The following is a 16,169-nucleotide window of genomic DNA, read 5'->3' as shown; positions in this document are numbered from 1 at the left end:
TGTAAAATATCTATTACATTTAGAATAACAATATTGTACATAATGAATAATCAAATTAGCCAATTAAAATGAATAAAATAAGAAACTATTTATAAACAGATATAAATATTATAAAAAGTTAGAAGTTAAAAAACACTTTCCACCTACTCCCCTACAAACCAAACAACCTGACAATAAATGAAAAAATTCAAATAAAATAAAAAAGTTGTTTAAATATATGACCAAAGTAAAAGTAAAATATAGTATGCAAAAAAATTACACACACTTATGATAAAAATATGATTAACGTCTAACAAAAAAAGTAATAAGACATAACAAAATCTATATACAACTATATTAAAAAATATATTATACACTTTAAAAATATATTCTTACCTGTAGTGTTCTGTACCAAGACATTCTTGCCATCACAATATTGTTGACACAACCTGTATGTCCAATGATATTTTTCAACACTATTAAGTTAGTAGACTGCTTAGTGACTTTGTTGTTGAATTTACTCTCTGGAAATTTCCTAGTACCTTGAGATTTTTTCCACTTTTCTTACTGCTTCCCTTTGCATAACACGACTTTACAGAAAGCCCACCATAACAATTTTGAGGTTTGAAGGAGTTCAATTGCATGCCCCTTTTGGGAATATGTATCTTTGTTTACCCAAGACAAACTTCATCTTCTTGGTGTAACAGAAAAACCAGCACTTTTATTTACGAGTGTACAATGATTCTTACGTTTTGTTAAACGTTGTTTAGTCTAGTTGTAACACATAGCCACAAGTACTAAGAATACTCTCTGGCTCCTCAACTTAAAAATACCTGCTACCAGACTATCATAGAGTTGTTCGACATAACAAGGAGCATAATTACAATGCTGCTTTAATAGCGAAAGTGAGAACAAGCTTTTGAGCGCTATGACAACGCACTCTACGCAGGAATCCCAGCCAAACACCTACGACGACTACAACGCATCCAAAACGCCTGCGCCCGACTGATCGTCAACGTCCACCGCTGCAGCCACATCACCCCCACCTGAGAGACCTACACTGGCTCCCTGTCGACAAGAGGATCACCTTCAAGCTCCTCACCCACGCACACAAAGCACTCCACAACGCCGGACCAGCCTACCTGAACAGCAGACTCAGCTTCCACACCCCCACCCGCCAGCTCCGCTCCGCCAGCCTCGCCCTCACCGCCGGCCCCCGCATCCGACGAACGACCTCCGGTGGCAGATCCTTGTCCTACCTCGCCGCCAAGACCTGGAACACCCTCCCTACCCACATACGGCAGACCCAAGACCTACTCGCCTTCAGAAGACTCCTCAAGACCTGGCTCTTCGAACAGTAGCAGCACCCCCCCTCTCCTCAGCGCCTTGAGACCCTCACGCATAAGTAGCGCGCTTTACAAGTACTCTGATTGATTGATTGATTGATTGATTGATTGATTGAAAGTGACATTAGTCAGTGACTGAAGTAGGCTGACTCACTGCCGCATGCTGTACGCTATAGTGGGTGAAAGCAAAATGGGAATGACACAATAACAGACCGATGGATGAAGACAGCTGGCTGAAGGCCAATTTAAGTATGTTCGACACTTAAACTTTGTAAAATCAAAAGTACTTGGCTAACGCCTGACCTAAAAAGTTAGATGACAGGGTGACCGTGGCCATCTGCAAGTGCTGCATTTACTTTCATTTTACCTGAGAGTTAATGTCATTTGTATTGGAAACAAATGCTCCAAGAAAAAGGTGAAGGGTGAACGCATTGGGACTATCTGGTGGAGGTTTCATTGCAAAATCCCAAAGTATTCCTTGGGCTGTCTATCCTCTTAATTGTTTTGCTTTACATTCATATTTAATCCATTCCCCAATTATCCAGTACAGTGTGCAGTAGATGCATAGGTGCGCCAAAATGCAACAATAGAAAAGGACAGTGGGGCAGATCTACAAGGAAGTGCCGCAGCGTGGCACTGCAAGCCCTTTGGCTGTGCCACGCTGCAGCACTTCCGAAGTACAGGGATGCGACATATTTACAAGAATATTTTGCATCTCTATGCTTCCCCCTGAGCTGGCACACAAACTGCAGGCATGCGCTGACGCAGGCACTCTTGCACCATGATGCCTGCATCGTGGAGAGATTGTTTTTGTGCAGGAAGGGGCACATTCCTGCACAAAAACAATCACTACAGGCATTTTCCTCTTTCAATGCGTGCTGTAGAATGATGCACGCATTGAAAGAGGAAAAAACGAGGAGAAATAAAAACATTTCTCCTCATTGTGCCTCGCTACGCCACCTCTAGGATGGCGCAGCATTCAGACGCATCTCCAGATTTACGATTTCTCGTAAATCAGGAGATGTGTCTTGTTCCATGGGTGTTATGTGGGAACACCCACAGCAACACCCATGGAACGCTCCTTCAATGCAAAGTGCTGCGTGTGAAGGGGTCATATTTACAAGGAGAGGAAAAGTCATGCAGGGTGGCTTTTCCTGTCCTTGTAAATATGGAGGAGCCCCCTGCGCCACCAGTACGTCACAAAAAGTGACGTAGTGGTGGCGCAGGGGGCTTGTAAATCTGCCCCAGTATATATTGAAATATTTAACTTGCACCTCATGTGTTAAAAAATTGAAAACTCCTCTACGCCCCAAAAGCAACAGGCAACATGTTGTGTTTGCATCTCTAAAACATCTCTATAGTAATTAAAGATAACTTAGCTTTTTGAGGAAAACTTCAAAGATTTAATTTTTGGTAATTGCAAATATCACAGTTCATAACACATTAGGCCAATATTCAGAAAATATGTTTTCCTTCGCAATATCTTTCTATGTACAGTTGATTACTCACATTGTACATTAATGGAAAATGCACACACAGTTTCCATAAACTCCAGCATTTGAGGCATCATGTACTGTAAAAAAACACATTAAATTCCCAATGTATGTAATAAGGATATTGAACAGTCACCTCAGGATTCTATGACCTCATTCGGGAACTGGTCCTGTGGGCTTGAGCTTCTGTATGGTCTCTGTGGTGACTTGCAGTATCAGTTGTTGGTACTTTATTACTTGCATACTTGTAACTGTGAATTGTCAACATAAACAGTTGGATGAGAGGAAAAATAAAGCTATCTGGATAATTAAATTAAATTGAACTAGAAATAAAAGCAATTTACTTCTGTTCTCTCTTTCAGGACTGGTTCGATTGGTGAGCTGACAGCTCCATGCAACGCTAACTGCAGCTGCTTGCGCTCATCTTATGAACCTGTGTGCGGATCAAATAATATTCAATATTTCTCCCCTTGTTATGCTGGCTGTTCATCATACACATCTGACAGTCAAGGAAAGGTAAGCTTTTGAACTTATATTATGTTGCCTACTGTAATCAAATCTTCTTCCATCTCTTCATTAGAAGTACATAACTCGGTGAACATGGACCAGAAATACCTAAAATAGGCACTGGGACAAAGTTTGGTACACAGTGCTAATTTGTCACAGTCTGCGTTTATCTGGTTGTTGGTTACTCCAGCGCTATTTTTCACCACGCCACATAGGGTCTCATCACAAGCGTGATTAAATTTACTGGTCCCACTGAAACTGAAAAAGGCAGCTGAAATTACAATGGAGAAAGAGGAAATACCAGGGGAATTGGACCTAGAAGTCCTTATCACCCCTTTAATTCTTCATTACTCATTGGTTCTCGAAATCCCTTTGTTGGCTCTCATGTTTGAAATCTTTGACTAGCAGCCCTTCCACCACACAGTTTTTGCCTATCTACATCATGTCACGCTATGTGTAGGGCATCCTTTGCAATACACATCTTCATGTGGTTTGCACCTAATGGGCTGTGTATGAAACTTATTAGTTTACACTTGGTGAGAGAGCTCCAACATTATGTTTGTGCAGTACAAAAATAGATATGGATTTGAATATATATGACCTACATAATCATGAGAGGATTAAAGAGGTGTTGATCAGATGGTCTGGTCAACCCCATGGCCAATACTGGCTCAAGTTTAAGGAGATTGAGAAAAGGTTGCATGAAATATGTTAGTCATGGATTTCTGGTGCACCCAAGAACTTGAGAGGTTTCATGAATGGAACAAAAGTGGTACCTATTTAGGGACTGTTTAATTGTCTCTAAAACATTTTGGATTCAAGCCAGACAAGGAGGTCATGGCTGTTATAGGTAAGGGGACAAGGACCTTCTGAGCTTGGTTCAGTACCTCAACCAGTAACTTCTGCACATAATCCTGGAGTGAGGTTTGACAAAGAATTGTCCTTCAAAGCCCAGGTATATCAAGTGATAGATGCATGCTGCTATGTTGGGATGCTAAAGAAAACCTTTCCTTTTATACCTCAGTTGGCACAGAAAACGATACCCCAAGCTTTAATTGCTTCCTGCCTGGACTACTGCTATTCCCTCTATCTGGGAATTACTCAGGCGATATGTTCAAGTACACTCAGAAAGTAGATGCAAGATTGATTTTAATGTTTCCTAAATATTATTTCATGTCAAAGGCAGTGAAGTGTAAACGCTCCATCTTTAGTATGCAAGTGAATTCCAGTCAATCATGCTTATCTTTTTATGTGTTTAAGATGTGGGTAAGCATTATGTTTTGTAATAGTCATTGGGATCATTGTCTTACATGCAAAGTATTTGCTTTGCAAACACTAGCAGTACTCCTGTGGTTAAGGTTTCGCCTAGCCATTTGCAAATAGTTACTTGTATGACTGACAAATGCAAGATGGAAGATATCTTCTTTTCAAAAAGGACAACAAGGGCGGACCCACCCTCAAATTTCTTCCAGGGTAGTCAGGAGGGATGATAGTAGGTGGCTGCTGCAATGCATTCCAGGCAGTAGATCTTCTAAGACATTTTTCAGGAGGATGTACATTTTTCTGTAGCCTGATCTGCTGGACTGTATAAGCTTGAAAAACTTAATGACTGTCATAGGTCTATGGTGCAGGTGCCCAGGTGCCTACAATTGAAATGTAACAGATCCATCCTATTGCTCAGCTCTTGGACACAGAACAACATTGATGCTACTGCTGCTGTTTGTGCTTCTAGAACATGGAGCTGAGTTTTGCCCATTTGTTCCTGGTCAGTAATAAGCATGCTGTAGCGATGCTGGCCTGGCCTGACCTGCTGATACTGACCTTGCCTACATCAAAGAGCCATGCCAGTCCAAGGAGCTTGGAGATGTGGACAGGGCACATTGAAGTGGGCTGTGTCCCTCCACGAGGTTGATAGAAGAACTTCCCCAAAACACTACAGCTCCAAGTGTGAGTGAACTGTGGACAGGGCACATTGAAGTGGTCTGTGTCCCTCCCCGCGGTTGATAGAAGAGCTTCCCCAAAACACTACAGCTCCAAGTGTGAGTGAACTGTGGACAGGGCACATTGAAGTGGTCTGTGTCCCTCCCCGCGGTTGATAGAAGAGCTTCCCCAAAACACTACAGCTCCAAGTGTGAGTGAACTGTGTGGTGACTGCGCCTGGCAAGTACTCTCTCACATTCTTCATTGAAAGAATGAGGCTGCCTGAGTGAGGAGCTTCTAACCAAGTCCATAGGACACTAGGCTTGTATCAATTTAAGGTATTTAACTATTCATTCCTAAACCAGCAGAAAATTATCCTCTCTTGCCAGATTAACTGTGTCACAAACAGTAGTGGCTTACTTACTTATTCCTTAGTTCAGTTGTTCTTGAACTTTTGACTTCTGTGGACTACCATATATTCATTACTGGGACCCAGAGACCCCAATGCATAATTATTGTTATCTATGGACCCCCACAGAGTAATTTCTGGAAGCTGGGTACCTTGGCCTAAGCATTTTCGAGATGAACTACAAATCAATACACAAAAGATACAAAAACAAGCCTTTATGAAACAAATCCACAAAGGCTAAAATATTTTATTTAGTTCACAAACATATAAAAAATAATAATTGCAATTTTAATGGGAAGGTCGGAATTTTTCTAAATTCAATGGAGGTCAGTTATCGTCTATACTATATTCTGTTTGATGCACTTGCATTGTTCCCACAAATCAACTGAGGATACTAACCTAATTTTTAGCCTCCAATTTTAAATTGCATCACATTTACTGACTGTAAAGTTTAAATTTGACATTTTGCATATTATTTACATACACTTTATTAATCTGGTGATATTATTTCATTTTCTAAGTAGTCACGGGCCCAGTGAGTAGGCTTTGCGACACCCAGGGGTCTTCATACAACAAGTTAAGAGCCACTGACTAAGGGCTTTCTTACGAGTCTGGTGGTGCACAGACCACCAAACTCGTGGGGGCACAGTGGTGGTGGTCTACTGACTGCCCCGTTACAACCAGGGCAGTCGGGCGCCCTGGGACCACCGCAACTCTCAGAGATCAGAGATCCCTGGTGGTGGCGCGTCTGTATTGAGTTCGTAATATGCTTGGCCACTGCGGCCCGCCAAGGATATTATATGTTTCCTCATGACACACTTTTCATGGTGGTGCGACCGCCAAGAAAAGTGTGGTGGTGAGGAAACATAGAGGGCCCCAGAGGTCCCCCTTGTGCCTCACACCACGTGTATGCACATTGGGGGCACAACACCCGTACCTGCATGGCATGGACTGCAGCAGTTTTTGCCATGCAGGTACTGCGTTTTACATTCCCATTAAGGTGCCTATTTCATAGGCACCACCCTGGTAAACACCAAAGAACTGCCCCCATGACAAGAGAAAACTCCCGATCTGGTGGGCAGCTTGTACATGTGTTGGGTAGTGCGTGAGCGGGGCGGTCCCACTGCCGCACTGCCAAACTCAATATGAGGTCCTTAGTGTTTCTCTTGGGGGTAGGCTTGCAATCCAGTTCAAAGTGCTGTGATAACAATCACTAACAAGTCATAATCAGAATATGTTTACCAACATTGTTGAATCAATCCAACTTTAGACTAATTGCATTTCATTTGATATTGTGTTTTCAGTTTCAGGATTGTGCCAGTGTTAGCCTTCATTTAATTATCATGAACAGTATATTGTGGCCAAAGTCAGGGGCCCTGGTTTTAGCAAAGTATTGGGCCCCATTCCTAGTTTATTCTGAATTGTACTTTGTTTATTTCTTCTTTTTTGATTTCTACATTTATTGTAAATATAGTTCTATATTTTGGAATAATAATAAAAATGTTCTCATAACGGTAGCTGTGAGGTCCCATCTTCATTGCAACTGTGAGATATTCTTTATTGCAAATGTGATATTTGTATTCTACTGAACTGTACCTCGAATCATCATACGCGCCCTCCCTTGTAATATGTTTGACTTTTTAGCCACACCGACAAAGAGAGTCTAATAGGTTTAGGAGACAAACTTTCTGTCACAGACTAAGGAGGTAATTTAGATGTTGGCATATGTGAAGCATCAGTTACAAATAAGGGCTACCCTGTCTGTCAAACCTTGTAGTTTCTTCTTTCAAATTATAAATAGAGAGGTGATGGATTTCTTCTGCTGACACCTCAGTAGGCTCTACTGCCAGAAACCATTGACCTGTCTCTCTGGGTCACAGTGGCAGTATCTTCAGCATACTTAAGATGGAGAGTCTATCCCTGTCATGGACTGGATACCGACAAGGTCTTTTGAGTCCCTTTCTAGATTACCTGAGGAAAGGGTCACTCCTCCTTGAAGTCACAGTGCTACCCTGCACTGAATGTTCAAGGTGAAATGTGTAAAATGCATTCTTAAGAGGCTCCCAGTTAGGAGAAGAAAACTACAAGTGGTTGTAAACTTCCTTGGCAATCTAGTAGCACTTTATTAAAGATGAAGTCTAAAACTGAAATCAATAGAAGCCCCAAACTCCTCCTCGCATGAGAGAAGTGAAAGAGCCAAGCTGGAGTAGAAGTTACAACTGATAGAAGTAAAACTCTGAGCCAAAAATTGTTCAATTGGAGCAAAGAATGAAACGAAAAAATAAGGGAACAAAGGCATTGTGATGCATCCAACTCTTGGAAATGCCTCCTCATATATGATTCAAACAGTAACATCACTGGAATATATGCTACTTCATACTGGAGTGGGGACCTCGGATAGCTTTTCATGGACAGACCACCATATTGGAAAGAGAAGGTTATGTGGCTTTTCTGGGCCCCTTTCCTTAATCTCATGGCTTTAATTTTGGCACACAAAGGAGAATCCCAAGTTTGACATCTTTTTCTCAGAACACGATTCTTCAGTCCCACAACCAGTGTTTAAGGCTGATGCTTCACGTGGCTTGCGGAATACTTATCTGGCTTATCTAAACAGAGAAGCACTGGCGTGGTCCAGACCATGAGGACGCTTAACCACATGCAGAGTACAACATCTAACCACATGCTGCCAGCAACCCCTCTGTCTTCTTTTGACCTCATGTAATCTCTGGTACTCTCTCTCTACAGTTCTTAGCACAGTTGTATCATTCACTTCACTGAATATTCCTGCTCAGAACCACCATGTGTGGCATGGCAATCCTGAGCATGAAAAGAATCAATGGCCCTCATGCACAGAGAGAATGTTTCTGGGCATTAAGGCTATTGCTTTTAAATTGTTTCTACTTTTGAACTTTTTGGGGGGAAAAATTAAAAAGAATGCTGAGTAAGAAAACAAATGACATGACACCTGCTCAGCATTCCGCTCTGAGTTCAGTGCATCTGCAGCACGCGTGGGTATACTGAAAGTATAGAGTTCACCACCATGTTAGTTGGCATATCCCAATATGCCATGCAGTCCTCCACCAGGGAAGTGGAGGTCAGAGCTTCAGCTCACCTTACAGGTTGGCGAGCCACCCACTAGTCTACAAAACCACTCTGTAAGTATAAAGGGGCTCATTTGAACTTTAGGGAGCATCCCAGTGGCCAAGAGGTCAGCAGAGTCTATGGCCTCCGCTCCCCTATTACATGACTGCCCAGCATTGGAGTCTGCATAGAGATCCCCACCAATTTAGTGGGTGATATTTTCTAAAGACATAGGGTTTGATTCTCTGGATCCCCTGGTCCTAAGAACTCGGCCAATGTGCCAAACTGAATCAGAAAACCAGCCGAACTGCAATACACACCCAACCCACTGAGCAATGTTTGCATAAGATGTGTTTCAGGTAAGGACCAGTCCCATGACACATGACAGGGACACTTAGTGGAACACCAAATCGTCTTTCATATATGAATACCACATTCAAGAATCACTAGAAAATCTAATGTGCATTTTAAAGTATTTAGGGGCATATTTACAAGCCCTTTGCGTCGCTTTTAACATGGGAAAAGTGACGCAAAAGTGGCGCAAGGGGCTTGTAAATCTGCCCGTTAATATTTAGTACTCTAACCTATTGGCTATTTATCCTATAACACTGACACCCTCATTTGCAAATTCTAGGCACTATACTACCTCCAGCGCATTTGCAAATGAAAAGCCTAAGGTATTTCATATTTGTATATCTGAATTAGAACATTAAAGCTTATTAATAGCAATGCTGCTATTAGTGGTAGGTAAGTGATTAGCATGCCAGCCAGACTGCAATCAGAGGCCAATTGCCTCCCTAAAGCCTTCAGATAGAATGGGTGCTACAATTGTGCCTGCCCTTGTTATCACCTCGCACATGATGGTCTGCTCTCACCCCTAGCTCTCTTTTTTTTTATAAGATAATCCTTTAGCTTTATTGAAGACTTTCAGAATAAACAACCAGCAGGTGATAAAATGTAGTTTAAACTATTTTCATTCTGTTAGACAGTATTCCTTTGAAATCACAACAAAAGGTAACATACAATTACCAACCTTCTAGAAACTCTGCTATTTCATAATAATGGATTAAAAATTGAAAGATCAGCGTTAACTAATAAATATCACAAATATATTCTTGTAAGGATGATTATTACATGTGCAGAATAAAACAAAAAGGGCACTTAAATGTGCATGATCACTTAATCATACACATTGATTTCTAATTAATAAATTAGCACATATTGTTCACAGAAGGGGAGAATCTTTAAAAGGAAACAATATAATATTTATGACATCCCTGGATTGAAAATAAAGGTGTATACTATGAATATATTTGCATACATATGTAGAAATATATGAACAATGATAAATAAAAAGAAGCTAGGAGAGTGATTTAAGTTCTAATTATTGTGCTGGTTACAATAAGTATGTTAAAAAAAGCAAAAGGTACAAACAGTCCCTTTTTTTTCATAGCAAATTGTATTGGGTTTTAACAATATATCAGGGCCTAACGGCCCAGATCCATACATAGGAGATCGCAATGTAAAATCCTGGGGACAACTGTAACACAAGAACTTTCACAGTCAGCCCCCGCCCCCCACCCTATGTCACCAGTAATGCCATTATTCAGATGCAGCATTAGACCCCATCTAGGTACCTTGTGCGTGTGTCTATGGTGTTTTATTTCAGCATCTAGTTGAGATTCCATAGTATGAACTTGGGGCCAATACTATACCCCTGTAATCTGCCCATCGCTGCCGTATCTTCTGATGCTTTTCTTTGCATCTCCTAGCCTGGAACACCACCACCTCCAGTCCCATACAGTGGTCCATCATCTCTTCCATGCCCCCACCAATGGTGGTGTGCTTACTTTCCACAGTCTAGCTATTGTAAGTCCTAAAAATAACAGGTGCCATTTATAGCGGTTCCTGCCTATTCTCTCTGTTTTATGAAGAAGGAGCAATTTAGGGTCCATTGAAATGTCCCAGGCAAGAACCTTCCCAAGATAGAGCGTTACCCCTCACCAGAAGCGCGTTAATTCCACACAGCTCCACACCCTATGAAGGAAGGTACCCTCCTTTGCCTCACAGCAATGATATATGGGGATCCAATCAATCCTATGTGCCATACGCGGCTCCAAATTAATTAGGCTCTGTGTAGATATTTTAGTTAGATCAGATGGAGCCTGGAAGATATTTCTGCACCACGGGGGCCTTTAGAGCTTTTGTCCAGTCATCTTTGTCTATGTTTCCAAAGTCCTCCCCTATGCCGCCCTAAGGGCTGTCTGCATAGTGGAGCTGTTTGTAATCAGAGACTGAAAAACTTTAGTGATCTTGTGGGTATCAAGATTCCTCTAGCGGATCCCTCTAGTGTACTAAATTCTGGCAGTTTTGGGAGGTCTCGCAGGTACGGGAATATGGTGGGACACAATTGTAACTGCATGTAAAACTGGCCACGGTGCAGCTGGAAATCACTTTGCATCTCCTGAAATGATTTTAGTACCGTGCTGCGCATGATGTACCATAGCGTAGAAATTCCTATGGCATCCCACTTTTGAAACCATCTCAAGAGGGCCACCTGTCGAAGAAAAATGCCCTGTCACAATGGTGTCCCTTGTGTCAGTCTCCCCCCCACCCCAGCCTTTGGAGGTATAGTCTCCATATGTGTATTACTACCTGAGTTGCCAGGGGAAGAGTACAGAGTTGTTGCCCATCAGCCATCTTTCTGTGGCATATGCTGGATCATCTTGAGCGTTTTACCACCAGTTATTAATAATCTGTAAGTGGAAGGCAGCATAGTAGGACTGCATTTCAGCTGAGGCAATGCCCCCACAGTATGTGGACTGAAACATGTCTGGAGAGCAATACATAATGCTCAAACACCCCCCCCCCCCCCAAAAGAATTGACTCAAAACTGCATTAAACTGTCAGAACCATGTCGGAGGGACAGTGTAAGGGTTATTCTGGAGCTGGTTTACCATACGGGGTAGGGAAACCATTTTGAAGATGGATGATCTGCCTAACTGGGACAATGGTTGCGGGGACCAAGCCTTCACTTCTTCGTTAACTCGCGATAGCGGGCTATATTATGGATCCACGAAACAGTTGGATCTAGAGAAACAAACACTCCTAAATACTTGAACCCATAAACAGCTAGCGTTAATCCTGATGCCCACTCCATGTCTCCAGCAACCCGACCACATTAAATATCACTGATTTATCAGCGTTCATGTATAGCCCAGATGTCTCACCAAAAACCTGCATAATCCTCAAGATGCAAGGTCTGGAGGTTGCCGGGTCCATAAAGAAGGATAAGACACCGTCCGCATACAGGGCTATCCTTTAATAATAATAATATAATAATGCCATTTATAGAGCGCGAACAGCTACCTCCAGCAGAAGTGTCCCGGCGCTATAGCAACAGGTGTCACACAAGGGTCAATCAAAACAGCCAATAGCCCATACAGGACTAATCAAGGCTTAAAAGCCATGTTTTTGTGGCTTTCCTGAATTGAGATTCAGAGACAATCGGACGCAAAGCATTAGGCAGGGAGTTCCATAACATGGACGCCCCGACTGTGAAAGATCTGCCACCCATCTGAGCTTTCCTAACTCGTGGGGTGCAGAGCAGGTTCAGAGCATTCGACCTCAATGCATGGGCCTGCTTGTATGCGCAAAGCCGTTGTTTCAGATAGCTAGGGCAAATACCATGGATAGACCTGAAGGCTGGGGTTAAGGCCTTGAATTTGATTCTTTTAGCCACCGGCATCCAGTGCAATTCCTTGATGTGCGGAGAGATATGATGACGAAATGGAACACGTCTAATCAGTCTCGCAGCCGCATTTTGAACCATCTGAAGTTTCTTAGCAAGGTATGCTGGCAAGCCCGCATATAGGCCATTCGCATAATCTAGCCTAGCAGTTACTGTGGCATGGACTAAAACCCGACGGGAGTTCTCCAGCAGCAGATGTAGAGATTTTTGCAGATTTCTCAATCTGCCGAAGCAGGCAGCTGTCACCTGCTGAATTTGGGCAGAAAAATATAGGTCTGTTTCCCACTTTACTTTACACCCAGATATTTGGCCGTGTCTGCTGGAATGGGAGGTGAGCCCATTCCACCGTTCACCACAGGTCTGCAACTGGAGGCTTGTTCGTAACGATGAACATCACTTCCGCTTTATCGGCATTACGTTTGAGCTTGTTGTTGTTCATCCAAAGGCAATATCTTTTAGACAGCCCTTAAAGCTCTTAAAAGAGTCTTACGATTGATCCTTAAAGGGAAACACCAACTGGGTATCATCGGCATAGGAAATCGCCTTCACACCCCAGTTGGCTATCAATGAAAGTAGAGGAGCCAGGTAAATGTTGATCCTATCCAACAGCCCTGCAGACCCTTCAAATCCCGCACCTGAGAGTCAATCCTAACCTTGCAGCAAAAGGCTCCATAGCCAAGCCAAACAGCAGGGGTGACAATGGCACCCCTGTCTTGTGCCCCGGCAAATCTGAAAGAGATTCAAGACTGCCCCAGCCACCTGGACTGTGGCAGTTAGATGTGTGAATAATAGGTGGATATAAGAAAGGAACCTGCACTGAAGAAGCGCAAAGAGTAACTCTCAACTTACGGAATCAAAGGCTTTATAAAGGTCAGCTAAAGTACTGCTGCTGACCTCCCCAGTCGGTCTGCCATGGCCAGGGCGGTATATACGTGCCTGATATTGTGGCGAGTGGCACAGTTAGGTATAAAGCCAGCCTGATCAGGGTGCACCACGTCGGGCCTGTATTTTATTAGCCTATTGGCCCAGGTTTTAGCAAGAAGTTTCACCTCTATCTTGAGGAGTGAGTTTGGATAGCACTATGAGTGTACTTCTGGTGAACGGCCTGGTTTAAGGAATACGACTGTTTCAGTATGCCACCAGTCTGGCGGAATATGGGATTCCCCAAGCTCTGCGTGAATAACAAGTGTTTCCCCATTTGCCGCATATAGTATTTAAGAAACTTACTGGGGAAGCCATTAGGACCCAGGGCCTTCAATCCCGCAGCTCTGCCAGAGCCACAGAAATCTCCTCTTCATTGGTCATCTCATCAAGCTGTGTGCGATCGGCATCTGTTAGAGACCGCCGTGGCAGGGCCTTAATAAATTTGATTATTTGTTCTATTTCTACCGCTTCTCTTCCGGTGTATACCTCCCCTAAATACCCGGCAAAACTTTGCATTCCTCCCTGGGCATCCATTATCACAGGCACCTAGAAGACTGCGTGTGTGGCCTATCAAGGCCTATGTAACATTCTACTCTATTTGTCGCCCCATTGATATATGCATGCTTGTTTGGCTTCGTCTAGGAGCAGTTGGTGGACTCAATACAGATTATGCAGCCAACTCAATCCTGCATCCAATACCCTCATTGTCAAGGCTTGTTTAATCATAGCAATGGCATGTTCTATGATTATGTTTGATTCTGGATGAAAAAGATGTGGATATAGCAGCCGTACTCCCAGAGCAGACACAATATTCCAGGACGCCTTAGCGGAAAATGCAGGACCACTGTCTGATTGAAGGGACAAACTGCTCCAATAGCTACTAGGCACTGCAAGTCTTTTTTTACCACTTGAGCTGTGCAGTCATTTATAGGCAAACCCAAACGAATCTGGTGCATGAATCAACAGCATCCAATATGTATTTATATCAGTTTACGCTTGGAATTGACTGACATGGGCGAGGCAAATTACTCTGAAGGGTATGTCGGATATAGTAAGGGGAGTCTGCACTAGTCTTGAAACAACGAAGTGCTACACCCGTTGGCAAAGTGTGCATTGCTTTGTTAACTATGGTTACAGTATCTTTGCAGAATTGATACAGTAACACGTATGCCAGAATATGTGAACTCATGAGCTTCTCTGGTTAGATCTAACCTAACTCGCTCATTGGGAATTTGTCTGTCTTCCACTCCAGGTATAAAAAATATTAGAATGGTATCCTGAGTGACAATGTAGGAGTATTTGGAAGGAAAGCCATCTGGAGGTTTTTCTCCTTTTAAAGTTGGTTTTATTGCTGTCAAAATATTTTCTTTCATCGATCTTGGTTTGAGGTTGAGTTACCGCAGCCACCTTTGTGGTTTGCACTGCTGCTTTTTGCATCAAAATCTGCTGCACAGTTCCCTATATCATGTATTTGTCCACTTGTATGGGCCATGGTGTGCTGTACATGGACCAAAGGAAGGTTATCCTGAAGAATTGCCACCTTTACCCAGAGTTGCTTCCTCTATATTGACTTCCTTTTTGAATATCTGAATACGTTCAAGTGCCAATGAGGTAAATCTTCATAGGATCCTTGGACAAGAAATGCTGAATCCTACACTATTACTGTGGGAACTAATGGGACAGCCTTTTGTATGGCAAGTAATTGGGCATTCATTTCACTTATTGCCAACCCAGGTGTTAGAGATGTCAGCCTTAGGGTAGTCTTTTCCCAAACATGTTGTTTACTCCTCTACTGTATTGCTGAATTAGTTTTTGTTAGCCATAGGACTTTGTGCACTTTACCACTGCTAACCAGTGCTAACGTGCTCTTGCTCATTCACCAAAACATGGTAAAATTGGCTTACACCTGATTGACAAATGTAATTTACTTACAGGTCCCTAACAAAGTATTATAATGTACACCCAGGGCAGGTAAATTAAATGCTACTACTGGACCTGTAACACTTATTGTGTTACCCACTTAAGTGGCTCCTTAAAACATGTCTCAGGCCTGACATTTCAGCCTGTGCGCAGCTTTAAAATGCACAGTTGACTTGCTAAAATAATTCTTTTGGCAAGCCTAAAATTCTCTTTTTGATACATTTAGGTCACCCCTAGGGTAGGCCGTAAACAGCCCCTAGGGCATGGAGCATTGTATTTTAAAAGTCTAACATGTACTTTTAAGTATTGCATGTCATGGTAGTGAAGAACTCACATATCCAGTAGGATAACGTTGGGTTAACGTATTACATCTAAAAAGGGATAACTTTTGTTTGGCAACAGGTAGAAATATCATGTTTATTGTCTAAAGAATTGTAATTTAACATCCTCTTTAATGGTAAAGTCACATTTTTTATCACAATTCTGAAAATGCAATTTTTATAAAGTTAGCATTTGCTTGTCTTAATCATTTTGTACCTGCAGCTTGTATCCTGGGTCACATGACTAGGTGTAGTTGGCTTTTGTGTATTTCTACCAGATAGTAACAGAAAGGGGAACTATGTGTTGGCAGGATGGGCAATTCCATGACAGGATAGGAGGGGCAAAGCTGTGCACAGCCCCACTTGCATTACAGCGGGTGCCTCAGCACACAAACAAATGACTTCAAACTAGCCTTTTGTTACCCCAGACATCCTGGGACCCAGGCAGGGAGAAAGGACATTTCAGAACCATCTGTGGTGGGGGGACTCCAGAAGTTTCTTCCACCCCAAAGCTGACAC

General features: G+C 42.6%; 1 protein-coding gene across 1 annotated transcript in view; it reads left to right on the top strand.

Moving 5' to 3' along the window:
* Positions 1-16,169, top strand: part of SLCO4C1 (solute carrier organic anion transporter family member 4C1) — a 499,215-nt gene that overhangs the window by 356,301 nt on the left and 126,745 nt on the right. Inside the window, exon 9 of the mRNA XM_085632555.1 lies at positions 3,181-3,334. Coding sequence (XP_085488681.1) covers positions 3,181-3,334 — 154 coding nt within the window. The remainder of the gene's footprint in view (positions 1-3,180; positions 3,335-16,169) is intronic.

This window comes from Triturus cristatus, chromosome 2_1 (assembly GCF_964204655.1).
Source record: "Triturus cristatus chromosome 2_1, aTriCri1.1, whole genome shotgun sequence".
NCBI lineage: Eukaryota > Metazoa > Chordata > Amphibia > Caudata > Salamandridae > Triturus > Triturus cristatus.
The sequence above is the reverse complement of the archived record's forward strand: the minus strand, read 5'-3'. Positions and strand labels throughout refer to the sequence as shown.